This window comes from Oncorhynchus tshawytscha, linkage group LG27 (assembly GCF_018296145.1).
Source record: "Oncorhynchus tshawytscha isolate Ot180627B linkage group LG27, Otsh_v2.0, whole genome shotgun sequence".
In the NCBI taxonomy this organism is placed as follows: domain Eukaryota; kingdom Metazoa; phylum Chordata; class Actinopteri; order Salmoniformes; family Salmonidae; genus Oncorhynchus; species Oncorhynchus tshawytscha.
In genome coordinates this window covers 5,018,478-5,046,035 of record NC_056455.1, presented here as the reverse complement: position 1 = coordinate 5,046,035, position 27,558 = coordinate 5,018,478, and the positions used below count along the sequence as shown (strand labels likewise).

General features: G+C 40.0%; 1 protein-coding gene across 4 annotated transcripts; it reads left to right on the top strand.

The window, feature by feature from the left end:
* Positions 1 to 464: 464 nt before the first annotated feature.
* Positions 465 to 26,693, top strand: LOC112225910 (beta-1,4 N-acetylgalactosaminyltransferase 2-like). 4 transcript variants are annotated; one of them, XM_024390043.2, is made up of 11 exons: positions 465 to 566; positions 13,065 to 13,210; positions 13,436 to 13,579; positions 13,905 to 14,011; positions 14,157 to 14,194; positions 16,157 to 16,334; positions 16,434 to 16,520; positions 18,536 to 18,717; positions 20,789 to 20,932; positions 21,758 to 21,989; positions 25,993 to 26,693. In XM_024390043.2, the coding sequence occupies exons 2-11, from the start codon at positions 13,065 to 13,067 to the stop codon at positions 26,175 to 26,177; spliced, it is 1,443 nt and encodes a 480-aa protein (XP_024245811.1). In that variant the 5' UTR covers positions 465 to 566; the 3' UTR covers positions 26,178 to 26,693. The 4 variants fall into 4 exon arrangements, with proteins under 4 accessions (XP_024245811.1, XP_024245812.1, XP_024245810.1 ...); XM_024390044.2 differs by lacking the exon at positions 465 to 566 and adding an exon at positions 1,044 to 1,128; XM_024390042.2 differs by lacking the exon at positions 465 to 566 and adding an exon at positions 9,454 to 9,679.
* The last annotated feature ends 865 nt before the right edge of the window (positions 26,694 to 27,558 follow it).

Genomic DNA, 27,558 nt, shown 5'->3' with positions numbered 1-27,558 from the left:
TCGGTGTGAGTTGGTTTTGTGAATGAAGAATTTGTCTTATATATTTATTACCTCAAGATCTCTCAAGTAAGCCGACACTTTCCAATCTGAGTTCTGGATAAACTTTGTGATCATTACCAAAACTAAGATGAGTTTTCTTTAGTGTAGTTGGACCACTGGGAACAGCTTTGATCACAGAAATAAACTTTCTGAAAGGTATTGGAAACTCTTTCAATGTTATAAATAACATATGTGAGGATATTACCCTTGTTGTCGAAAACATCAAGAACAAAGTCAATATTCCTCTCATGCCAGCTGGGGTAGAACAATGACTTATTCCTAACAGTTATGTCTGAATTATTCCAAAAGGAGCTTTATGTGGGAAAAAAATGTGCAGGAAACATATTTTCCAGGTCATTAAAGCTTGTTGGTGAAACCTAGCCAATTTAGCAGGTATGGAAAGTAGCTATTGGCTGTCCTAAAATTCGCTAAATGACGTCATCGGCCAATTTGCATAATTTACCATGTGAATGTAATTGTGATGGACGCTGCAGGAGAGAAGAATAACGTCTTGGGAGAGACAAAAAGTGAGTAAAAAAACACCCTAAATATATTTAGAATTACAAATGAACTTTCTTCTGTCGAGTCTTGTTTTTTTAATGTCACAATTCCAACCCTCCTCTTTTATCCGGGCTTGGGACCGGCAAAAGTTACCCAAAATAGACACTCTGCCGGAGTTACTTCGGTTTTTATTTTCATTTTTTGGTTTATTTTTCTTAATTTGTTTTGGTTTTGAACCTTATGGTCCACTTAGGAGCCTACAACAAGTCACAGTAAAACATGAACATTTTTAACCATAACATTTTTTTTTTACATATACAATCTAAAAAGACAATAGAAACAAACTGTCAATGGCAATGTGAGAAAATGATGGTAACTAGTCTGGCCCTAATCAGGTTAATTGTAAAAAATAAATAATAATGTAATGTAAGCCAGGGCGGGATCAGCCAGCGGCGGCTTCCCGCATGCGCGATTCATTTCCAGTCTGGACGCGGAGGGGTGAACATCTCCTGCTCTGCCTGCAGCGCGAATACGGGCGGCTGAGAGTGCTTTGGGACGGGGGTAGGCACCCGCTGCTCGTTGAGATGAGTAAGAACGATACGTGTTTTCACGTCAGAGTCTCCAATAACACCAGAAAAAGTAGCTAGATTTGTCGCTAGTCGCTTTGTTCTGTTTTTTTTTTTGTCGCTAGAGGGGTCTGAATACTCGCTAAATATAGCGACTAAGTCGCTAAATTGGCAACACTGCACACCGATGCCTGTAATCATGGCCGGGTGTGGCCTGATATCCTTGTTTAATTATCATATTAAAACAGCATACAAATAACATTAAATGGATAGCGTACGAACATAGATACCATTTGGCTGCATAGGCCTACAAACATTTACAATAGCAAAATCACAAGAATGGCTTCAGATCAAAGTCTACGTTGAGACCGAAGGGAGCAAGGGCAGTCTCTCGTTTAAACAATACATTGTCGAGGTCACCCCCTCTCCTGGGGAGGGTGATATGTTCGAGGCCAATATAACGTAGAGACGAAATCGAGTCGTTTTCTTCCAAAAAGTGGGCCGCAACTGTGTGTCGAGTTTTTGCACTTAATGATGCTCCCAGATACGTACTTTTAATTCGCGCTTTGTATAACCCAGATAAATTTTTACCACAAGTTATAAGACAAATAACTGTCTAAGTGGAGCCCGTGATAACTCCTTTTGATTGGGATCTGTTTCCCTGTTTGGGGGTGTTTTTAAAGGATCTACATTTATAAGTGCCATTGCATTGAGCACAGCCATTACATTTGTAGTTTCCATCCAGTAGGGGAGTAAATAGACGTTGTGCAGGGATATCTTGGTGGTAAATCAGAGTTTACCAATTGATTTCTGAGGTGTCTGCCCCGCGAGAATACGACCAAGGGGAAAGTATCGGAAATGTGTTTTCGAACCATCATCGGTTCTTTGAATGTGCCAATGTTTGAACAATTCCCTTAATTTGTTCAGAGCACTTTGAATAGCGGGTAGTTAGAACGCAAGAATGCTTATTTTTGCTAGAATCACCTTGAAAAGGTCATGTTTTTAATTTTCTCAATGGCAGTATTTATCTGACCATTTTTGTACCCCTTCTACTTGAATTTTCTTTGCATCTCAGCCATATTTCTGTCGAAATCCTTTTCTTTTTTACCAATTCTTTTGACTGGACAGAAGTCTGTAGGGCACACTATTTTTCAAGGGAAGTGGGTGACAACTGTCAGCCCTCAACAAACTGTTAGGATCAGTAGGTTTCCTGTAAAGATCAGTGTATAGAACATTATCTTCACACACGTCAGAAGATCAAGGAAACTGATTATTTATGATGTGTATCAGATTGCATAGTAAATCTCAGATGCTCAGGACAGGAGTTAAGAAAAGCATGGAACACCTGGAGCTGTTTTGTATCACCCCTCCATAGAGCAAAAATATCATCAATATACCGATCCAAATAATAATGTTAGGCTAGAAAACATTTTTGAGAGGATTGAAAATTGACTGTTTCTCTATGTAACCCACATACAAATTAGCGTAGTTAAAAGCCATTGGGGGATACCATAGCAGTACCCTTCGTCTGAATAAAGAAATAATTTAGAAACATTAAGTAGTTGTGTGTGTGTGAGTACTATTTAGACCAATGTTATAATGGATGCACTGGAAGGTAGTTCATTAGGATCACGTTGCAGAAGAAAATGTTCCATAGCTTCAATACCGCCCTCGTGTAGAATATTTGTGTAACGACTCAACATCATAAGCAACTAACAAAGTATTCTCAGGACACTTCTGGTGTCCTTTACAAAGGAGTGGAGCTGTTTTGCGAGTGGTCTCATAAAAAAAGTCAATAGAGGGGCTGTTAATGCATCAATGCCTGCTACAATAGTGCACCCTGGAGGTTTTATAACACTCTCCCCATCTTTACAACCAATTAATCTATAAATTTTGAACATGACAGTTTCCAGTCTAGGGTAACGCCTAGTAATTTAGTCTCCTCAACTTGTTCAACAGCCACACCATTGTTTACCATATTCAGCCGAAGTCTAGAACTTAGGGAATTATTTGTACCAAATACAATGCACTTAGTTTTAGAGATGTTCAGGACCAGTTTATTACTCGCCACCCATTCCAAAACAGATTGCAACTTTTTGTTAAGGGTTTCAGTGACTTCATTAGCTGTGGTTGCTGATGCGTGTCTGGTTGAATCATCAGCATACATGGACACACATGCTTTGTTTAATGCCAGTGGCAGGTCATTGGTACGCCATACTTTACATGTTTGACATTAGAGAAGCTTCCATTAAAGAAAGATAGATCTGAATCCACAATATGGTAGAGGTTGAAAAGCCATAAAAAAAATATAAAAAATATATATTTTAACAACAGGTTATGGTCAATAATATCAAAGGCTGCACGGAAATCTTGCAGTACAGCTCCCTCAATCTTATAAATTTGTTTTAACAGTTGGAATTGGCTACATTTTGATCGTTGAGGTAGTAAATGAATGATAGAACCGAGTCCCTTTCATTTCCTATGTCGGAAGTTAATGGTTCCCTGAAGAAAGACTGATTGCTTCGGAATATGTTGTTGTTGGGGGGGGATGAGAGGAGAGCAACGTGTCCATCTGTTTCCCGATTCACATCTGTGTATTAGATGGAGGAGGTGAAGGTGAGGACAGATTCTCTTAAGGAAGTAATAAAGGTTTATTATCCTGTTACATTTTATGGCTCTACGTGAAGATGATAAAGAGGGCAAGGTTTGGAGAGGAGTGTTTTTAAGTAGGATTTGTATATAACTGTGATGTGAGATTATATATATTTTTTGCTGTCTGATTACAGCTGTACAGAACCTTTGGGAAGACTTAAACTTGGTTAAAGCTTCTCTAGTGTCCGTGAGTCATTTACTCTGAAAAATAAGAACCGAACACAACAAATTGTCATTTGTGTCAGTGCAGTACATGTTTAGTACCCTTCTCTTTAAGCATGCTGAATGTCTGTTGTTAATTTGTTTACAGATAAATAGCATTGTATTTGGTGAAACACCATTTTTTTCCAACAGTTTGCTAAGAGCTTATAAATATGCTGTTAGAATCAATAAAAGCTGCTTTACAAATCTTGGGTAATGGAATTACTTTGGCTTCCTTCCAGGCCTGAGGCGAAATACTTCCGTCTAGGCTCAGATTAAAGATATGACAAATAGGAGTGGCTATGGAGTCAGCTACCATCCTCAGCAGCTTTCCATCTAAGTTGTCAATGCCAGGAGGTTTGTCATTATTGATCGATAACAATACATTTTCCACCTCTCCCACACTAACTTTACAAAGTTTAAAGTTGCAATGCTTTTCTATGGTTATTAGTTTTTTATGCATGAATACGATGGCTCACTGTTCCTTGTTGGCATTTCCTGCCTAAGTTTGCCCACTTTGCCAATGAAGTAACCATTAAAATAATTGACAAAATCAAATAGTTTTGTAATGATTCGATGACATATGGAGTTGAATTTGTCTCTCTGCCCATAATTTCATTTGAAGTACTCTGTTTTTTTCCCATCATTCTTTATATCATTGATTTTGGCTTCATAATTCAGGTTCTTCGTCTTGTTGAGTTTAGTCACATCATTTCACAAGTCAGCCACTCTTATTATCCACTCCTTTTGCAACATCTCTTTCAACCATACAGTTTTTAAATTCCTCATCAAGCCACGAAGCCTTAACAGTTCTAACAGTCAGTTTCTTAACGGGTTGCATGTTTATCACTAATTGGAAGAAGCAATTTCATAAATTCATCAAGTGCAGGATATTAATCACATCAGACCAACAAACATTTTGAATGTATGGTGGGGAAATTACTATATTGTTATTGCATCAAATGGTTGTTTTATGCAACAGAATGCAGTGGTTCTCAATCCTGGTCCTGGGGACCCAAAAGGTTGCACGTTTTTGCCCTAGCACTAGACACCTGAGTCAAATCATCAGAGCTTTTTGATGAGATGATCATTTGAATCAGCTGTGTACAGTCGTGGCCAAAAGTTTTGAGAATGACACAAATATTAATTAATTTGCGCTACCATCAGTCCTGTGTCATGCCAACAGTAAAGCATCCTGAGACCATTCATGTGTGGCGTTGCTTCTCAGCCAAGGGAGTGGGCTCAATCACATTTTTGCCTAAGAACACAGCCATAAATAAAGAATGGTACCAACACATTCTCAGAGAGCAACTTCTCCCAACCACCCAGGAACAGTTTGGTGACGAACAATACCTTTTCCAGCATGATGGAGCACCTTGTCATAAGGCAAAAGTGATAACTAAGTGGCTCGGGGAACAAAACATCGATATTTTGGTTCCATGGCCAGGAAACTCCCCAGACCTTAATCCCATTGAGAACTTGTGGTCAATCCTCAAGAGGCGGGTGGACAAACAAAACCCCACAAATTCTGCCAAACTCCAAGCATTGATTATGCAAGAATGGGCTGCCATCAGTCAGGATGTGGCCCAGTTAGTTGACAGCATGCCAGGGCGGATTGCAGAGGTCTTGAAAAAGAAGGGTAAACTCTGCAAGTATTGACTCTTTGCATCAACTTCATGTAATTGAAAAAGCCTTTCATAAGTGTCAAATGCTTGTAATTATACTTTAGTAACATCTGACGAAAATATCTAAAGACGGGGAACAGCAAACTTTGTGGAAATTAATATTTGTATCATTCTCAAAACTTTTGGTCATGACTGTAGTGCTAGGGCAAAAACAAAAATGTGCACTCCTTTGGGTCCCTGGGACCAGGATCGAGAACCAGTGGAATAGGGTTCTTAGAACTCTATTGTGTCTGTGTGAACTGAGAGAAGCTTCTGAGCTTTGAACTCTAGCAACTTATTTATGATGGTCTTATCCTCTCTGAGCTCACATTCCATAGACAGTTGGTGTTTGTGTAATGGGAGGTACCAGGGTGTAGATAATGTGTTCCCATTGTGTGGAAACATGTCTTTACAGCAGATCCTGTCTGCTATGAATGATTCATTTCTTTCATATGAATCCTAACCTTTTTGACCCATTCCACACATCTGTCATGTAGACTAAGGTGGTGTATCTTTGCTATAAAATATATTTGTATTCTTTGTGTCAGGGCTCTCAACCCAACAGTCAAGTGTTGTGTCGACCAGCCATCGTTATTGCAGAGCACTCACATCATTCACGTGTGTGATGGGACCTGCTTTCCTTTTAATACGTTTTGAATAAAGTAATATCCTGATTGGTGATATCTTGTGTCTCCTCATTATCGATTAGAATTTCCACAACAAACATCATCCACATAGGAGTTACAGCAAAATCTTTTGTATGTTATCTTATACACTATTTTAGGCCCAGCTTTTGGAACTTCGGCTTTCCTGGATATAGCCACTATATTGTGATCACTGCATCCAATGGGTATGGATACAGCTTTAGTTCAACAGTATTAGGAAAAAATGTGATCAATACATGTGGATAATCTTGTTCCCATATCGTGGATTCAGAGCTGTCTATCTAATGGAACTCAAAGGTGTTCTTTAATGGAAGCTTCTCTAATGCTCAGTCCCCTCCTGTACTCCCTGTTCACCCACGACTGCATGGCCAGGCACGACTGACACCAAGTTTGCAGATGACACAACACCTGATCAACGACGAGACAGCCTATAATGAGGAGGTCAGAGACCTGGCCGGGTGGTGCCAGAGTAACAACCTAAAAATGGTCAAAGACCCCAGTCAGACTGTTCTCTCTTCTACCGCATGGCAAGCGGTACCGGAGTGCCAAGTCGAGGACAAAAAGGCTTCTCAACAGTTTTTACCCCCTAGCCACAAGACTCCTGAACAGGTAATCAAATGGCTACCCAGACTATTTGCATTTTGTCCCCCCCAAACCCCTCTTTTACGCTGCTGCCACTCTCCTCATATGCATAGTCACTTTAACTATACATTCATGTACATACTACCTCAATTGGGCTGACCAACCAGTGCTACTGCACATTGGCTAACCGGGCTATCTGCATTGTGTCCCACACGCCAACCCCTCTCTTATGCTCTCTGTTCATCACATATGCGTAGTCACTTTAACCATATGTAAATACTACCTCAATCAGCCTGACTAACCGGTGTCTGTATGTAGCCTCGCTACTTTTATAGCCTCGCTACTGTATATAGCCTGTCTTTTTACTGTTTTATTTCTTTACCTACCTATTGTTCACCTAATACCCTTTTTGCACTATTGGTTAGAGCCTGTAAGTAAGCATATCATAAGGTCTACACCTATTGTATTCAGCGCACGTGACAAACTTTGATTTGATTTAATGTAAAGTATGGTGTACTGCAGGGCAGCTCTCTAGGCCATCTACTCTTTTCTTTTTTTGACAATGACCTGCCACTGGCTTTAAACAAAGCATGTGTCATGTATGCTGATGATTTGACCATCTACGCAACAGCAACCAAAGCCAATGCAGTCACTGAAACCCTTAACAAAGAGTTGAAGTCTGTTTTGGAATGGGTGGCCAGTAATAACCTGGTCCTGAACATCTCTAAAACTAAGTGTTGTATTTGCTACAAATTATTTCCTATGTTCTAGACCTCAGCTGAATCTGGTAATGAACGGTGTGGCTGTTGAACAATTTGAGGAGACTAAATTACTTGGCATTACCTTAGATTGTAAACTGTCATTTTCAAAACCTATAGATAGATTCAATGGTTGTAAAGATGGGGGAGAGGTCTGTCCGTAATAAAGAGATGCTCTGCTTTTTTGACACCACACTCTAAAAAGCAAGTTCTGCAGGCTCTAGTCTCATTTTATCTTGATTCTTGTCCAGTTGTGTGGTCCAGTGCTGCAAGGAAAGCTGCACCTCTTGCTCTTCATTGTAATCAGTGGGGCTAGAAATAGGGGGCTGATAGAAATACTATGCATGCCAGTTTCTCTTGGCTAAGAGTTGAGGAGAGACTGACTGCATCACTTCTTTTTATAAGAAACATTAATCTGATAAATCCCAAATTGTTTACATAGTCAATTTACACACAACTCTGACACACACACTTACCCCACCAGACATGCCACCAGGGGTCTTTTCACATTCTCCAAATCCAGAATAAATTCAAGAAGTTGTACAGTATTATATAGAGCCATTATTGCATGGAACTCCGTTCCATCTCATATTGCTTAAATAAACAGCAAACTTGGTTTAAAAAAACAGTAACACCTCATGGCACAATGCCTCTCCCTTATTTTACCAAGATAGTTTGTGTATATGAATTGATATGTAGGATACGTGTGCCTTTAAAAAATGTTTTGTGTGGACCCCAGGAGTAGCTGATGCTTTTGCAACAGCTAATGGGGATCCTAATAAAATATAAACCAAGTTTCTCTGGTCTGATGAAACCAAGATTGAACTCTTTGGCCTGAATGGCAAGCGTCACATATGGAGGAAACATGGCACCATCCCTAAAGTGAAGCATGGTGGGAGCATCAATCTGTGGGGACGTTTTTAAGTGGCCAGGACAGGAAGACTAGGCAGGTTTGAGGGAAAGATCAATGGTGCAAAGTACAGAGAGATCCTTGTTGAAAACCTGCTCAGGACCTCAGACTGGTGTGAAGGTACACCTTCCAACAGGACAACGACCTTAAGCACACATCCAAGACAGTGCAGGAGTGGCTTCGGGATAAGTCTCAATGTCCTTGAGTGGCCTAGCCAGAGCCTAGGACTTGAACCCAATCTAAGATCTCTGGAGAGACCTGAAAATAGCTGTGCAGAGCATCTGCAGAGAAATGTAAGAAACTCCCCAAATACAGGTGTGCCAAGCTTGTAGCGTAATACCCAAGAAGACTTGAGGCTGTAATCGCTGCCAAAGGGGCTTTAACAAAGTACAGAGTAAAGGGTCTGAATACTTATCTAAATGTGATATTTCTGTTTATTTTCATAAATTTGCTAAAAAAATCTAAACCTGTTTTTGCTTTGTCACGATGGGGTATTGTGTGGAGATTTGATGGGGGGGGAAAAAACAATTTAATACATTTTAGAATAAGGCTTAACAAAATGTGGAACAAGTCAAGGGGTCTGAATACTTTCCGAATGCACTGTAAATACTAACATATTTTCACTAATCACTTTCACACCATTTAACCATGAAACTACGTTATATTAAGTGCATATAAATCAATATAAAACAGCTCACAGAAGTATTGCTTACCTAATGTGACGTTTTTGATCCACAGTAGTGTACGATGAGCATGGATGCCACTACGTGTCTCCGCAGCATTCCTAAAACACGTACACATCTAATTTTAATAGCCTAGGTACATTTAATATCAGGGGGCGGAAGGATATGGACTGTACCGCTCAAAGCACCAACATAAGGGTTCCAATAGTTTCTATCTTCATTTGAATAGAGGCGGTTGACGTTAACAACCTTATCGAATATTCAAAAAAGGGTTACAATAATGACCTCTACAGCCGTTGTGCTGCTTTGCTGACAACGACTCATTGTTAGGGACGAGAGACATGTCTTGTCAATATATCCATAAATCTTTGGTTTACCCTCTGATCAGATCTGCTGTAGATTTTTTTTACATTTTTTAAGTTAAATGACTGGACCATCGTAGAATTGTGTGCAAAAAGGTTTGTATTTTAGCCTTTTCACTAAGCAGTTTTAAAATGTAGTTCGCATAATTGATATATGCTTTCCGTTTGTGTAGTCTAGTATGCGTCAAGGCATATATTTAGCCCTATAGTAGACCTACGGAACTGTCATTAAATGAATAGTAAACATTTGCATATTGTCTTTTCCAAATGTAAATGTTTATTATTAATATCATGAATTTGGCGTAGCCTACTATTTACAGGGCTATGGCTATATTATAACATATTTTTTTGTATTTACATTAGGCTATACAATTTGGGGTTTATCCATCCAATAATTATCTGCAAACCAGTCTTCAAAATCGGTAGATTAAAAAAATAATCTATCTCCACAAACCTAAAATAAGATTGTAGCCTACCACTAGAAATGCGCGGAGCTTCACTAACTACTTTTCCATCCAACCTTTTTATGTGAGTAGCCTGTGTCGGATAAAAAAATGTTGACAGGCAAATTTGCCGGTAGACTTTCCAAATTTCGACAAAAACAAAATACACTAGACAAGGCAGGATCTTTTTGTCTCGGTAATTTTGCGAGAAATGGCGGTGAAACTCCTTTATGCGGCAATTATTGATATATTAAACATGGGGTCACGCGATGGTGTTGTGTTGTACCCCTACTATGACTCATGAAAGCATGCAGTTTAATAGCTTAAAATATGTTATGAACTTCACAGGGTGGTGAAAATGTTGTGATGGAGTTGTATACTCTAATAAATATCGAGGGTCTTATTCTGGTGAAATTATGATCGATCCTTGGTTGCCGTTTGACAAATAAAAATATCGGCTTCCATTTTGTTACTTTGTAACTATTACATTGATAAGATTCCTGCAAAATTATCTGCTTTTCATTGGCTAGCATGGTCATTATATATATTTGTGTGTGTGTGTGTGTGTGTGTGTGTGTACTCTCTCCCCCGCCCACCGCATAGGTATTTAATTTGGAACAGTAAGGATATTTTGAATATAAACGAGTCTTTTAATTTTTCATATCCTCCTGGTGAGTCAACTTTTTAATGCAGAAGGTATGTTATTCAATTATGAGGAATGTTTTATCTCGTTACAATATAACTCACGCCTAGAGAGTTCGCCATAGTCTTTGACGCTATTCCATCTGGAACTCATGTTGTTTAGAGGTGGAACCAGACCTCACCTTCGTGAGCTACCCTCACTTAAACCAGTTGACTCTCCAATAGGAAAAAAATGTTTCTCATTACTTCCTCAGAACAACCGATCTACACATGCTTTATTTCAAATGGATACTGTATATATTCCTTATGTTACAATTTACTAGAATACATTTGTCAATCATTTCTGTTGGGAAAAAGTATGGTTATTACCACCACATAAGAACCTGCTTGTTAACAAGGTCAAAGGAGTCTCTCAGAATGATCCATAAGTATTACCCTGCGAATCATTACCTGAAGAAACTCAAAAAATACATTAACATTAACAACACATTGTTGAGCATCCAGAAACTGTTTTGACATTATGGCAAGATATTTATAATTGTTAATATTCTTGATGACTTGTTTATTATGGGCGAATGTGCTGCTCGGTTTCCTTATCTATAATAAGGATGAAGGAAAAACAATTTTCCCTCCATAAATCTAATTGTGCTAATGGTAAAATGTAATATTCGTAAATGTTTTTTATGAGCGAACTCTTCCATGTTTTCTATAAGGAATTCGAGCAGTATATGAAGACCAGTCTTCCAATAAGAAAGCTGTTAAAACAGTCAATACGTGTGTATCTTTTAAGGTCTTTGTATAATCTGTAATGTGTTGTGCCCCCTAGCATATGTTATCATTGTCTGTTTGTATACTTATTGTATGTATACTAATGTTTCTGCAATAACATCTGCAAAATATGTGGATGTGACCAATAACATTTGATATGAGGAGGAAAATGATATTCATCAAACCACTTTCCAGTTTCAATGACTCACCCAATGATGTGCAGCTCACTCACTGACGATAGCCGATGGGCTCCTGCCAAAAGCCTATCTCTCTCAAGATAGGCTTTTAATCATTTTTGTTTCAGCAGGAGCCATTTGCTTTCCAACCTGTGTTTTCCCACAATTGCATTTGAAATATTGCAAAAGGCCTGTTTTGGCTGCATGCTGTTCACTGACAGATTTGCCATGCGTTCCCGACTGTAAGCAATGCATTGTGATTGGGTTATACACAACCCACAGCTAGGCTATACTTGATTTATTTTGTAATCTATTGATCCTCTGTGGCTAAATTACAGGCAAATGTATTTCAAAGTATCCGGGGTGCTGCTGCAGCACCACCAATGCCCTTCCCATGGCTATGATTCTATAATTAAATAAATGATGAAGTTCAACTCTGGAGAGATGGTAGTTGCAGGCTCGTGTCTCAGAGCAGAGAGAGGGAAAGATCATAGAAATTCTGGTTCTGTGAGAGATAGACAATCTACGTTTTCACATTAGAGTACTTTTTTTTTAAGTGGCAGGGTAATTACAGAGGCAACTAAAATACATTTTGATCGTTTTGAGTAAAATGTTTACATTGCAAACAGTCAAAATTATTATTCATGCCACGAGAGGTACCGGATCCTGGCAAATAGATTCCGGAACGAAACAGTCCTAAACTGAGGGGTGCATCGGGCTCAAATTTAAGCACCGAACGGCAGTCAAGCATCGATCGTCGTGTCACCAGAATAAAACCCTCAGTATTTATTGGAAAGGCGCATCAAGCTGATCTCAGTGTACTTTCACTGCCCTGTGAAGATAATTTATTTAATCTGTATCCTAATAAACTGCCTGGTTTCCCGAGTCGTTGTGGGAGGACAACACACCATATCCTCGCGTGACTGTAAGATTACTTTTGATATGATGGTTATTATATCAATATTTCCGCATAAAGACGTTTCCACCGCCATTTCTTGCTTAATTAATAAAATTGTATCAATCTCCTGCTTTCATCCCATCTGGCATTTTACTATATATATATATATATATATAATGGTATGACTGTATTTGCATAACTTGCATGGTGATTGAAACTTTTGGCAAAAAAATAATAAGCTGCCCTGTGAAGTCTTAGTAGCAGAGCTGTAATTTATGAGTGAGAAAGCATATTACCCATGGGGCCCAGATGTCTAGTTTTGATGTACATGTGATTGAGTTTGTCAACAAGCAATTTTAAAAGTGAAATCAACAAAACGTGGAACCATGTCATTGGATTTAGGTTAAGAAATCCACGAAATGTCTTTCTTTAGCTTGATGACTTTTTGAAAATCCTATATGTATGATGATCATAACGTTTGTTTCCAGTGGGTAGCCACTTCAAGATTTTACATTGCTTCCCTGGTCAGAATATGATGCTCTTGTCTTCTACAGATGGACAGTCTTCTACAGATGGGTAGGTGCAAGCAGGTACTTGTCCTAGCTATTTTCTGTCTGTCTGCATCCGTGATGTACTCCTTCATATACCACTATAGCACAACAGAAGAACACACCGATCAATTAGTTCCTCAGCAAATAAGGTACCTTTTTTCTTTATCAGCAACTGTTTGTTTGAACTTGTAGTTGGAAGACTTTCACCGGTTATGGTGAAGCCTGAAAACACACTTTTTTTTAAGATGGTTCTGCCATCGTGAAAATCAAAGTACTGTACCAGTTTTAAAATTGTATATTGGTCCTCTGTCTTCAGCAATGGAACCTTCTCAGTTCTTGCAGATTGTGTTCTATTTGTCCCTGCGAATCAATAGAGCCGTACCATCCATCAGTCTCAGACAACCCAATTGCACTTGTCAGGGAAGCGGAGTGTTGGTACTGAAAGATCACCTTCCAAAAGACCGGTATGATGACATAGTCAAACGAAGAGCTGAGGAGTACAGGAAGCATCATATCAGGTGGGTGAAAAAACTACAGATGTAACCTGGTGTTACGGAAATCACGTAGCTTAGCGAGTACTCCCCCCGGCACAAACACGAGACCTGTGCTTCGCAATACTCGTGACCGCCATCCATTAACATTTCAAGCCAACTGTGGAGTTAGTTTATTGTAATTCCGTTACACTGGCAAGCAGGTCATTTCTGGACATGATATTCTTCCATTTCAAGAATGGTAGAATACTCACCAAATGGATTGGTATGCCTTAGATATGCACATGCGCACGGCCAACTGTACGTGCTGTACTCAGGAAACATTAATGGGACCATTTGATCATCCCCTTAGGACAAGCTCCAGTCTGAACAGGCTTATTTTAGCTCCATCCAACATCCCTCTTCAATATCCAATCCAGGGGTTCACTGTTGTCCCTCTTCAGAAGACTTTGATACCAGGTAGCCTATGCAATAGCCATTTGTTTATGTACTGTCCATCAATATAGACTAACTGTGTGTATATATAGTATGTTCTTTGCAAAGCAGTTACACAATAGATTTAGTAATTCAATATTTAAATTGTGCAATAAAAATATAATTTCAGGTTTAGCTCTCCATGCAGCAAAAAGACAAAGTTACAAGGTTGGTTCGAAACGCTTTGAATGTATACTGGGGTTATTGGTCTTCTGTTCTCCATGTTGTAATGAACACCTCTTTGTTGGTGTTTGATTGGACTCTCTGGTAAGACTTTACATTTAAGGATATTTATTGACTTATGCAGTGTATGTTATGGCTAAAGCCATTGTTCAGACAAACGCAGGATACAAACAAAGTCAATTTTACCCTTAATGTTAAGAGTTACCTGCTCTTTTTGGTGGTGGTTCTTTACATCCGGTGTCATATCTACCATTTTCTGCTTAGCTTTTACTTCATGTAGGGGAGAACGGGGATGAAAGTAACACTTTATTTTTTTGCTATTTACGCAGATCGATAGTGCTAGAAAAAACATTTTATGATAAACAACTTACAGTATATATGACCTATACCATTATAAACTCTAATTAAATGTCTAGCATACATTATTTTAAAATATAAAGACCGAGAACGAAACTAACACTACTACTTGTGTACCTGCCAGGCGGGTCTAAACTAAAACAGGCTTGGGGCAAAATTAACAGCTGGCCGAAAGTGCACAACATCTATCTTATTTACATTTTTTTTGGTTTGTTGTTTCAATAAATATATTGGTTCGAAATTCATTAAAATTAACCATGCGTCAGAATCGCAATTTCGCACAACCACTATTTTTTTAAAACTTATTTTGCTTATTAATCGGACTAAAATGATCACATAATAGCTATATTAACCAACATTTATTTAATTAAAATGTTAAATGACTATTCATGTTTAGCCCTACAAATCAGATGTGCGCCAGTTGTCTTTGTCATGCGTACTCCTCGTGACTTAATAGAATAAACATATTCTCTTCACAAATGGCAAACTCATCATGCTTGAGGTAATTGACCCCCAGAATCATAGCTATAATAATGCCTTAATTTATTTTATTATTTTAAAGCTGTCATATCATTTTTAAACATTTAGATAACATTATGAAAGCAATATGAATTATAAGAGTGGCCAGTGCTTAAACGTGTTTATTTTATTCCAGGTCATCAGTTGAAATTTCGTCTCACCCAAGACTAGCTAACATGATACTTAAAAGCTATGCTGTCGTTTAGTCACTAGATGGGTTAAGAAAATGACATATGTAAGCACATCTCTACAACCAAAAAAACCCCATTTCTGGGTCCGATGGTCGCGCTGACTTCACTACATCATTCTAGCTTCTGAGTGATCTGAGAAAATGGGTATGTTACTTTCACCCTGTGTAACTTTCGTCCCATTGTTGTGATACTTATGATTTGTCCCACAGATGGTTTGTTTATGCTTCTACCGTTGTGACTGGATGGAGTAGGCCTACAACCGCTTCATTTAGTGGACCCATGACAACTGTAGCAAACCCTAAACCATTCTAACTTGCTCCGTTTATTCACCTAACCTGCCGCGTTAGTTATCCTAACCTGCTATGTAAACAAATCATCCGGGTTTTTTTTTCTCCCCCCACACTGGTTCATTCCTCGTTACGGTATGTCTTTTTGAGACCGCATTGAAATGAACAGGATTGACGAGTTTTTTTCCCCCAAATGTTTTCCTAGCTAACTGCCTATCCGCAGACCGTTTCACAAATATTAAAGGCACATGTTTTACCATGTAGAACAAATTTTCCACATTTGTCTACAATGACAGTAATGCTTACACGTTTTGTGCTCCAAAAGATGCAAATCATTTTTGAACTGTGTATCTAAACGCTAAATCTCAATTCAGTGTTTTTCTGCTTCAATCTAACTTTTATCAGCAAAATGTAATTTTAATACACCCCTGGGGATCTTAATTGATTAGAGAAAGAAGTATGCAGATGCTAACAGGAACCACATTGATTCAACAACTGTACAATCACATAAGTTCCATAGAAGTGGAAAATGGTCCATCTGCTCAATCTTTGGCCAGAGTCTATGAAAACGCTATGGTGTTATGTACCTGCAGGTGACTCTGCGTGTGTCCAGTGGTGTCCTGGCCATCAAGGCCCTTGGAGAGGGAGACCAAGAGGGACAGGGAGAGAACGAGATCACTGTCCAGTCTACCAGCCTATCTGACCTCAACAATCTTCTGGGACGAATGACCTACACCAGCACTGTGTACCGGATGAGGACTGGAGACTTGGGTAAGGCCATAGATCCAGCTTTCCTACCATACCCATGTCTTCCTCTCCACATGTCCTGAGACCCTCATATGACACCACCCGTCCCTGCTCTTTCACCAGCTCACTTCACGTTTGAACACCATGAGGCTGTCTTCCCCATTGTCATCCAGCAGACATCAATGCCTGTTTTATATGACATAGGAAACGGTGAGATGCCCCCTTTTATTCCCTTGTATTGTAGACTGTATCTGAAAAGTGAAATTGGGGATAATGAATCAACCGTAGGGGGAGGATCAAGACTCGGGATCAGAGTGGTGGGATAGACATAAAGGGTACACTAAAGATAATGTGATTGTTAATTTGTTGTTTTTGGTCATGAAGCTTCTACAGATATGTGCAAATGGCTGCGTCTTTAAAACAGCAAAACTTAGGGCTATCGTCAGGTACCAAGATTAGGTCATCAGGAGGAATTATGACATCACTCCTCGTATATAATGAAAATATGAAAGCAGAGCAAACGTGCTGTCAGCTTGCCAAATTCAACATTCCATGACCCTACTTCCTCCATTCCTGAAAAGTGGAGCTTTTAAAGCATCATCATGAGCCCAAACTCTGCTGGCTTACCAACTTCAACCTGCCATCACCTAACTGCTATCAGCAATGTTGCTGTATTGACATAGCCAGGTCAAATTATTGGCACCTTTTTGATAAAGATGAGCTAAAAAGACTTTAAAAAAACATAGTTGCTGTATATTGTATGCAAGAAAATAGAGAAATTGTTATTTTATAGTAATACAACTGCTCAGAAATAGATTTAAGAAGTAAAAAAAGACTCGCGCATAATGACATGCTTTGTGAGTTTGGAGAACGCATTGGGAGGGATCTTAGATCATTCCTCCATACAGAATCTTTTACAGATCCTTGATATCCTGGTATTTGGTAAAGTTCATGATGCCATTGACCTTAAGGGCATGGAAGCAACAACAAAAAAAACATAATATATAACAGTCCGTAGGAACAGTGTGTGGAAGCCAGATGTTAAATTAAATTGAAGTTGTGCGTCGCCCCACGGACCTCCCGGTTGCGGCCGGTTACGAGCTGGCGCTGCAGTACAGCACCCTTAACCACTGCGCCACCTGGGAGGCCTTGGGGCTGTACATGATCAAACATGAGGTGATGGCGGTGAGTGGCACGACAATGGGCCTCAGGATCTCGTCACGGTATCTCTGTCCATTTCAAATTGCCATAGATAAAATGCAATTGTGTTCGTAGCTTATGCCTGCCCATACCATAACCCCGCCGCCACCATGTGGCACTTTGTTCACAACGTTGACATCAGCAAACCGCTCGTCCACACAAGGCTGTCTGCCCAGTACAGTTGAAACCAGGATTAATCCATGAAGAGCATACTTCTCCAGCACTCCAGCATGCCAGTGGCCATGGAAGGTGAGCATTTGCCCACAGAAGTTGGTGACGACGCCAAACTGCAGTCAGGTCGAGACCCTGGTGAGGACAGCGAGCATGCAGATGAGCTTCCCTGAGGCGGTTTCTGACAGTTTGTGTAGAAATTCTTTGGTTGTGTAAACCCACAGTTTCATCAGCTGTCTGGGTGGCTGGTCTCAGACGATCCTGCAGGTGAAGAAGCCAGATGTGGAGAGCCTGGAATGGCATGGTTACATGTGGTCTGCTGTTGTGAGGCCGGTTGGATGTACTGCCAAATTCTGTAGAATGACGGAGGCGGCTTATGGTAGAGAAATGAACATTCAATTATCTGGCAACAGCTCTGGTGGACATTCCTGCGGTCAGCATGCCAATTGTACGCTCCCTCAACTTGAGACATCTGTGGCATTGTGATGTGTGACACAACTGCACATTTTAGTGGCCTGTTATTGTCCCAAGCACAAGGTGCACCTGTGTAATAATCATGCTGTTTAATCAGCTTCTTGATATGCCACACCTGTCAGATGGATGGATTATCTTGGAAAAGGAGAAATGCTCTATCAGGGATGTAAACAAATTTGTGCACAACATTTGAGAGAAATACACTTTTGTGTGTATGGAAAACTTATGGGATCTTTTATTTCAGCGCATGAAACATGGGACCAGCACTTACATGTTCCGTTTTATATTTTTTTCATTATACAAATCAAACACATATCCACCTCCAATTGCAGTAGGATCTCGGATGTCGCTGCATTAAACCAGAGATTCTCTCATTGCAGATATCAACTACCGGGTGACCATCGTCACCAAGACGTTTCTGAGATACACCGAGCTGCAAGTCCTCATCAGTAGCATAAGGACCTATTACAAGGACATCAAAATCATCATCGCCGACGACAGCCTGGAGCCACAGAAAGTGAACGGCTCCAACATTGAGCAGTACATCATGCCCCCAGCACAGGTACAAGCTGGTTTTGGTCAAATTGAAAACCTCAAAGTGGACATTCAACGTGAATTGATGATGGACATAAAATGCATGTGTGATTGAATTTCTGAGTTGAAAGGAATAGAAATAACATTTTATTGAAATGTTATTGTCAGTTATTAATTAACCCAGGTGTATGTATTTGTCTCCAGGAGCTGATCAGTGCAATAAGGGCAACCTGCCATAGACTTACACTTACAGATGTAGGATCTTAATTTGAGCCAGTTTGCTACAGCAGGAAAATAATCCTGCAGCAACAGGAAATGTGGATTATAATTAATGAACATTTTTGTAGGGGGTTGATGCTTTTTTTCTTCCATTGGGGCAAGTTTTGAAGTGCAAATTACAAATGTTAGCTGTGCAGCAAAATTCTCAGCAACAAATGAGTAATCAAATTAAGATCCTACATCTGTAACGAACTCCAGTCGGCCACACTGGAATTGAATACAAATACATTTGAGAAGAACGCAGACAACCACCAAAGCCTTGAAGTTTGAATTGTCATTATCAGCAGCAGTCAGTCAAATGAGCAGGTTTAGAAAACAGCCTTCGTAAGCATGCACGTTTATTTAGATGAAGTCACATACGTTTTTCTCATTGACTGTCAATATATACTGAGCAGTGGAGGCTGGTGTGAGGAGCTATAGCAGGACAGGCTCATTGTAATGGCTGGAATGAAATTAATTAGTCCAATTCTAGCTATTACAATGAGCCCATCCTATAGCTCCTCCCACCAGCCTCCACTGACACTTAGCGTACAAAACATAAAGAACACCTTCCTAATATTGAGTTGCACTCCCCCCTTAATAGTTTGATTAAGACATTCACATGCTTTTGTAACAACGATTTCCATAACAATCCTGTTTACATGGACACACCTGAAATCAGGCTACCTAATGCTACTTTGATGAACGCAGACAAACGCCAGTCAAAGAAAAATGTTCTACCACAGCGAGAATCCTATTTTTGGGAAGCATGTTTTATTCTGAGTTCTGACATATAAAGTTTGTATGTGAACTACTTCCTAAGAGCCATACATTGTTGTTCCGAACACACTTCCCTCGCGCTAAAGAGGAAGGCTTGCTCGGCAGGTGGTATCACATGCGCAGATCCAATACCTCTGGTACGCTGATTTTAAGGTGTTTACATGTCCTAATCATTTGAAAGATTGCTCAGAAAACCAGGAGTCTTAATCGGCGTATGTTTACTACGATTTTGACCTGACGCTGATTTCAAGATTAACAGCGTACGGTGACTATTTTACATGACTATTGCATAATCTGCCTACTACCATAATCAGTTTAATATCCAATTATTAGTGTGCATGTAAACATACTCGTGGATTTAACAAGTGACCTCAATAAGGGATCATAGCTTTCACCTGGCCAACCATTGTGAAGCTTTTATGGAATTGTTAGTCTTTAAAAAAAATCATGTACATAAGAAATGTTAAATGTGAAGAAAAGCAATAGGACAATGTGGCATAAGCTAGAAATAATAGCTTCATGCCATTTGTTCTCCTACCGCTAATGGTTGTCGGCAGAACCCGTCCATTTGTTAGACATCTGCAGCTGCTAAAGAACATTCTGTTCCAGTAAGGGCAGGGTTTCCTTTCCTGTTATACAGGTGAAGGATCTTAATTTGATCACTGTTGCTGTGAATTTTCACGCACCGTAAGAAAATACAGATGAGCTTTGGGATTTGCCTAAATCCACTGAACCCGTACTATAACACATGGTTCTATTAACCGCGTTGCACTTCTTATGTAGTGTAATTTTAGCCAGCTAATAGCCTAACCATATATCAAGCAACATTTTATGTACTAAACGATCAACTCCCTTTGCTGCAGGACTATTTTGCGACGACAGTGCTGGTCAAATTAAGATCCTACATCTGTATGCCTTTAGAACCCTGCACCCACAGACTTTTGATGATGAACTGTTGTGTCGGGAACACATTCTGCTGTTAACAAGTTTACCATTCTTTTTATAGGATATTTTCATCACAGATTGCAAAGTAATTTTGAGGACATTTTCCTTCCCAAAAGGGCTGGTTTGCTGGCAGGAACCTGGCTGTCTCTCAGGTCACGACCAAATACTTCCTCTGGGTCGATGACGACTTCCTGTTCACAGACAAAACCAAGATCGAGAATCTGGTGGAGGTGATGGAGGCCACACCAGAACTAGACGTGGTGAGCAGCGTAACTGTAGCCTGATTCAGTGGTAGCACAGCTCTCAATCATCACTTTCTCTTCACAATATTGATGTTGTGAAAAAAAAAAAAATACTGCTTCAGACCAACTAAGCTATCCACAACTCTTGATCCAAGTACCTGTCTGACGTCATTCTACCCTCCTGCCCCACACGCACATTTCCCTCCTCCAGGTCCCTCTCCCTTCAGCAGCCCTTCAGCAGACTAATTACTATGTGACAGGGCTTTCAGTTGAGCGGCTCTGTGGCTGTATAACGTACTTCCATACACTGTCAGGGCTGCAGAGTCTCTCTCGCTGTCCTCATTTAAGGCACAGGTCAATAACCTGCTGTTCAGAAAAGCTTTCAAAGACCTCTGCTAAATCTATTTTCATGCCCTCTGGATCTGACAACACATGAATATAGCTTTGCTTGTTGTCTGTGTTCCACACTCTTGGGAGAAAAAAAGGGTTCTTCAGCTGTCCCCGTAGGATAACCCAATTTGGTTGCATGTAGACCCGTTTTGGGTTCCATGTAGAACCCTCTGTAAAACGGTTTCTACATAGAACCCGAAAATTATTCTACCAATAACTAAAAATAGTTACTCAAAGGGTTCTCCTATGGGTAAAGCAGAATAACTCTTTTAGGTTCTAGATACACTCTTAGCACTTTATTTTTATTTTTTCCTATGTTCTGTGTATTGGATTGTTTATATTCTATTTTTTTTCTATGCATTGGGTCTGAGATGTGCTTTACAAATGAAATGAAGAATAATAAATATTATTATTACATGTGGACCTGCTCTGTTCTCTGCCTCCTGTGATCAGGTCGGGGGCTCTGTGGCGGGCCACGGACAGTTCTACTTCTCTTTGGTGTACGAGGAGGGTAATGGGGAGGACGGGGGTTGTCTGAAGAGAGAGGGTGCAGTGAAATACCAACCTGTTCCAGGCTTCCCTACCTGCTCCTTCACCAGCGGTGTGATCAACTTATTCCTCGGTCGCACCGACGCCGTGCGCAAAGTGGGCTTTGACCCCCGGCTGAAGAGAGTGGCGCATTCAGGTTGGCTTTTATTTATTTATTTTTACATATATTTGACCTTTATTTATCCAGGAAGTCTCGCTGAGGTCTGAAGAGCTCCATTAGATGGGATACTTTTTTATTTTATTTTATATACATACAGTACCAGTCAAAGTTTGGACACACCTACTCATTCCAGGGTATTTCTTTATTTTTACAATTTTTTTTACAATGTACAATAATAGTGAAGATATCAAAAGAAAGTGTTAAATAAATCAATGTATTTTATATTCTTCAAAAGTAGTCACCCTTTGCCTTGACAGCTTTGCACACTCTTGGCCTTCCCTCAACCAGCTTCCTGGAATGCATTTCAATTAACAGGTGTGCTTTGTTTAAAAGTGAATTTGTGGAAATCAAATCCAACTTTATTTGTCACATGCGCAGAGTACAAACGGTGGAATGCTTACTTTACAAGCCCTTAACCAACAATGCAGTTCAAGAAGAGTTAAGAAAATATTTACCAAATAAACTATCACAATAAAATAACAATAACAAGCCTATATACAGGGGGTGCCGGTACCGAGTTAATGTGCGGGGGTACAGGTTTGTCGCGCAAATTTATACATGTAGTTAGGGGTAAAGTGACTATGCTGGTACTTACTGTTTAATATCTATGCAATGTCAAAACAAATGGGGGGGGGGGTCAATGTAAATAGTCCAGATGGCCATTTGATTTATTGTTCTTAACAGCTTCTACCCCCCAAGCCTTAAGTAGCCTTTTGGTCCCTGACTTGGTGCTCCGGTACAGCTTGCCTGGCGGTAACCGAGAGAACAGTCTGACTTGGGTGACTGGAGTCTGACAATTTTTGGGACTTTCCTCTGCCTAGTATATAGGTCTCGGTTGGCAGGAAGCTTGGCCCCAGTTATGTATTGAGCCATACACACTACCTTCTGTAGCACCTTACGGTCAGATACCGAGCAGTTGCCATACCAGGCGGTGATGTAACCGGTCAGGATACTCTCGATGGTGCAGATGTGGAACTGTTTGAGGATCTGGGTACCCATTACAAATCTTTTCGGTCTCCTGAGGGAGAAAAGGTGTTGTGCCCTCTTCACAACTGTCTTTGTGTGGTTGGACCATGATAGTTTGTTGGTGATGTGGACACCAAGGAACTTGAAGCTCTCGACCCGCTCCACTACAGCCCCGTCGATGTCCCTTTGTAGACTGAATTTCTTTCCTTAATGCGTTTGAGTCAATCAGTTGGGTTGTGACATGGTAGGATTGGTATACAGAAGATAGCCCTATTTGGTAAAAGACCAAGTCCATATTATGGCAAGAACAGCTGAAATAAGCAAAGAGAAATGGCAGTGCATCATTACTTTAAGATATGACTGCCAGTCAATATGGAAAATTTCAAGAACTTTGAAAGTTTCTTCAAGTGCAGTCGCAAAAACCATCAAGCACTATGACAACACTGGCTCTCATGAGGACCACCACAGGAAAGGAAGACCTTTAGTTACCTCTGCTGCAGAGAATAATTTAATTTCAGTTACCAGCCTTAGAATTTGCAGCCCAAATAAATGCTTCACAGAGTTGAAGTAACAGACACATCTCAACATCAACTGTTCAGGGGAGACTGTGTGAATCAGGCCTTCATGGTCAAATTGCTGAAAAGAAACCACTACTAAAGGACACCAATTAGAAAAAGATGTGGGACCAAGAAACACGAGCGATGAGTTGGACCGCAGAGTGAAGGAAAAGCAGCCAACAAGTGCACAGCATATGTGGGAACTCCTTCAAGACTGTTGGACAGGCATTCCAGGTGAAGCTGGTTAAGAGTGTGCAAAGCTGTCATCAAGGCAAAGGGTGGCTACTTTGAAAAATATATTTGGATTTGTTACTACATAATTCCATATGTGTTATTTCATATTTTTGTTGTCTTCGCTATTCTACAATATAGTAAAACCTAAAACTTGAATGAGTAGGTGTCTCCAAACTTTTGACTGGTACTGTATACATATTAGTTGTTTAGCTTCTTGATTATTTTAGGAGGGAGACTTGGCCAGTATGTGTTATGTACAGTTGAAGTCGGAAGTTTACATACACCTTACCCAAATACTTTTAAACTCAGTTTTTCACAATTCCTGACATTTAATCCTAGTAAAAATTCCCTGTCTTAGGTCAGTTAGGATCACCACTTTTATTTTAAGAATGTGAAATGTCAGAACAATAGTAGAGTGATTTTATTTCATCACATTCCCAGTGGGTCAGAAGTTTACATACACTCAATTAGCATTTCCTTTAAATTGTTTAACTTGGATCAAACGTTCCAGGTAGCCTTCCATAAGCTTCCCACAATAAGTTGGATGAATTTTGGCCCATTCCTCCTGATAGAGCTTGTGTAACTGAGTCAGGTTTGTAGGCCTCCTTGCTCGCACACGCTTTTTCAGTTCTGCCCACATATTTTCTATTGGATTTGAGGTCAGGGCTTTGATGGCCCCTCCAATACCTTGACATTGTTGTCCTTAAGCCATTTTGCAACAACTTTGGAGGTATGCTTGGGGTCATTGTCCATTTGGAAGACCCATTTGCGGCCAAGCTTTAACTTTCTGACTGATATCTTGATGTTGCTTCAATATATCCACATTTCCCCTCATGATGCCATCTATTTTGTGAAGTGCACCAGTCCCTCCTGCAGCAATGCACCCCCACACATGATGCTGACACCCCCGTGCTTCACGGTTGGGATGGTGTTCTTCGACTTGGAAGCCTCCCCCTTTTTCCTCCAAACATAACGATGGTCATTATGACAGTTCTATGTTTGTTTCATCAGACCAGAAGACATTTCTCCAAAAAGTGTGATCTTTGTCCCCATGTACAGTTGCAAACCGTAGTCTGGCTTTTTATGGCGGTTTTGGAGCAGTGGCTGCTTCTATATAGGACTTGTTTTTACTGTGGATATAGTTCTTTTTGTACCTGTTTCCTCCAGCATCTTCACAAGGTCCTTTGCTGTTGTTCTGGGATTGATTTACACTTTTCGCACCAAAGTATGTTCATCTCTAGGAGACAGAACGCTTCTTCTTCCTGAGCGGTATGACGGCTGCGTGGTCCCATGGTGTTTGTACTTGCGTACTATTGTTTGTACAGATGAACGTGGTACCTACAGGCGTTTGGAAATTTCTCCCAAGGATGAACCAGACTTGTGGAGGTCTACAAATTTTTTTCCTGAGGTCTTTGCTGATTTATTTGGACTTTCCCATGATGTCAAGCAAAGAGGCACTGACTCAGAAGCTTCTAAAGCCATGACATCATTTTCTGGAATTTTCCAAGCTATTTAAAGGCAGTCAACTTCGTTCATGTAAACTTCTGGCCCACTGGAATTGTGATACAGTGAAATAATCTGTCAGTAAACAATTTTTGGAAAAATGACTTGTCATGCACAAAGTAGATGTCTTAACCGACTTGCCAAAACTATAGTTTGTTAACAAGAAATTTGTGGAGTGGTTGAAAAACGAGTTTTAATGACTCCAACCTAAGTGTATGTGAACTTCCTACCTCATCTGTATGTAGATATACAGTATGAGAAGTGAACAAAGTGTATGGTGGCGGTATTGTATAATGTGTGAATTTTTCAGTCTGTTTGTACTGTATATAGCAGTACTGTGTGTCTAAGACAATTTTTCCCACCAGTGACATTAAAGTTCATCCTATGCTAAGAGGGCCGGTAAATTCCCGTATAAACCTTTGCACATATTTTACATTTGAGTAATTTAGTCGACACTCTTATCCAGAGTAACTTGCAGGAGCAGTTAGAGTTAGGTGCTTTGCTCAACGGCACATCGACAGATTGCAGCAAGTCTGTAAACTATGTCAGTAGGAAATCTGGAAAGCTGTGTCAAGACAAATTCAGTTACGTGTGGTAAGTTTTGAAAAAGTCAATTGTTTCTATAGATGTTGCTGTTCTTACGCTTAAGGCACTGCTGTCTTTGGTAATTAATCTTTTCTCCATTCCATTTTCCCTGTCCGTCCATATGTCTGTTTTAGAGTTCTTCATGGATGGGTTGGGCAGTTTGCTGGTTGCCAGCTGTAGTCATGTCAGCATCGGCCACCAACCCAAAATTGCAAACGCAAAGTACTCGTCGTTCCGACGTCAAAAATCAAAAGATTTTGAAGACAAACTAGCCCACCACTTCTTCAAGAACCACCTGAAATGTATCCGTTATGGATAGTTTACAAAGAATTACAGTGAAAATAGTGGCGCAATAGTGAGGTGCACGATTACAAATGTGTAATCGCGGCATCCCGTCTGTAGTGTTGCAGTTCTCTTCAAAAAATGTACAGGAAGCAAATGAGTTTGAGGCGACGAAACCAGTATCTTTTTTTTTTGTTGGACCGTTTGTGAAAAAATAAAGGTTTTACAGAGTCACATTTAGAACGGTCTGAAACTGTTGCTCTAGGTACTTTCTCCTCTACTGAGTTCTGTGCTCACAGGAGTGATAAAGAGTATATAGTAAACAGTTGTGGTCAAAAAGTGATTTCTGAGTTATTCCTGTGTCCTGTGTTTATGCCCTTTTTTTAAAGATATCCTGTCTGGATGTTCTCGCTATTTCTGGTGTGCTTGTGTAAATTGATAGGGCACCTGTTTCTTTGAAGTAAAGCATATGTTTGAAATAAAAAGTAATGGACTGGTGATTTGATGTGTGGTGAAGTAACCTTGTTGAAATTAAAGAATGTGTTTGAACATTTGAAATGGCTGGGCATTTTGTAGTGAATGAGGGAGGCCTGAGTTTCAACGGTTTGACATTTTTGAAACTGTTTGGAATTTATGTAGTGAGCTTGTGACCCTTTGTAGAGTGGAAAAAGTCCTTTCTAGGTAGGTATGCGACAGAGGGGATCAAACTGATTCTATCCTATTTTACAGAGGCCAGTTCATGAAGGAAGGCTTGCTCATGAAAGTCTTTTTAGCAAGCGTCTATGACAAATCAGGACAGGTCGTTTCAATGAGCATCTGTTACGAACACAGTGATCACTCCGATCATTACAGAAGATACCAGACTGATACCTATCAGGATTATTTGTGAGGATAACATTGAGGAGAGGAGCCTTTCAGGTGGTTTAAGCATGTCCCAGTTTAGGTCACTTAGCAGGACAAATTCAGGCATAGTGTAAGGGGCCAGGAGAGGGCTTAGGGCAGGTAGGGTACAGGCCAGTGCTGATGGAGGATGATAGCAATCAGCAACAGTCAACAAAGAGCTATTTGAATGTGTAATGCTTAACTTCTTGGATATAGGGGGCGCTCTTTTAATTTATGGATAAAAAAAAACATGCCCGTTTTAAACGCAATATTTTGTCAGGAAAAGATGCTCGACTATGCATATAATTGGCAGCTTTGGAAAGAAAACACTCTGGTTCCAAAACTGCAAAGATATTATCTGTGAGTGCCACAGAACTCATGCTACAGGCGAAACCAAGATGAAACTTCAACCAGGAAATGGGTAGAATTTTTGAAGCTCTGTTTTCCAATGTCTCCTTATATGGCTGTGAATGCACCAGGAACGAGCCTGCGCTTTCTGTCGTTTCTTCAAGATGTCTGCAGCATTGTGACGTATT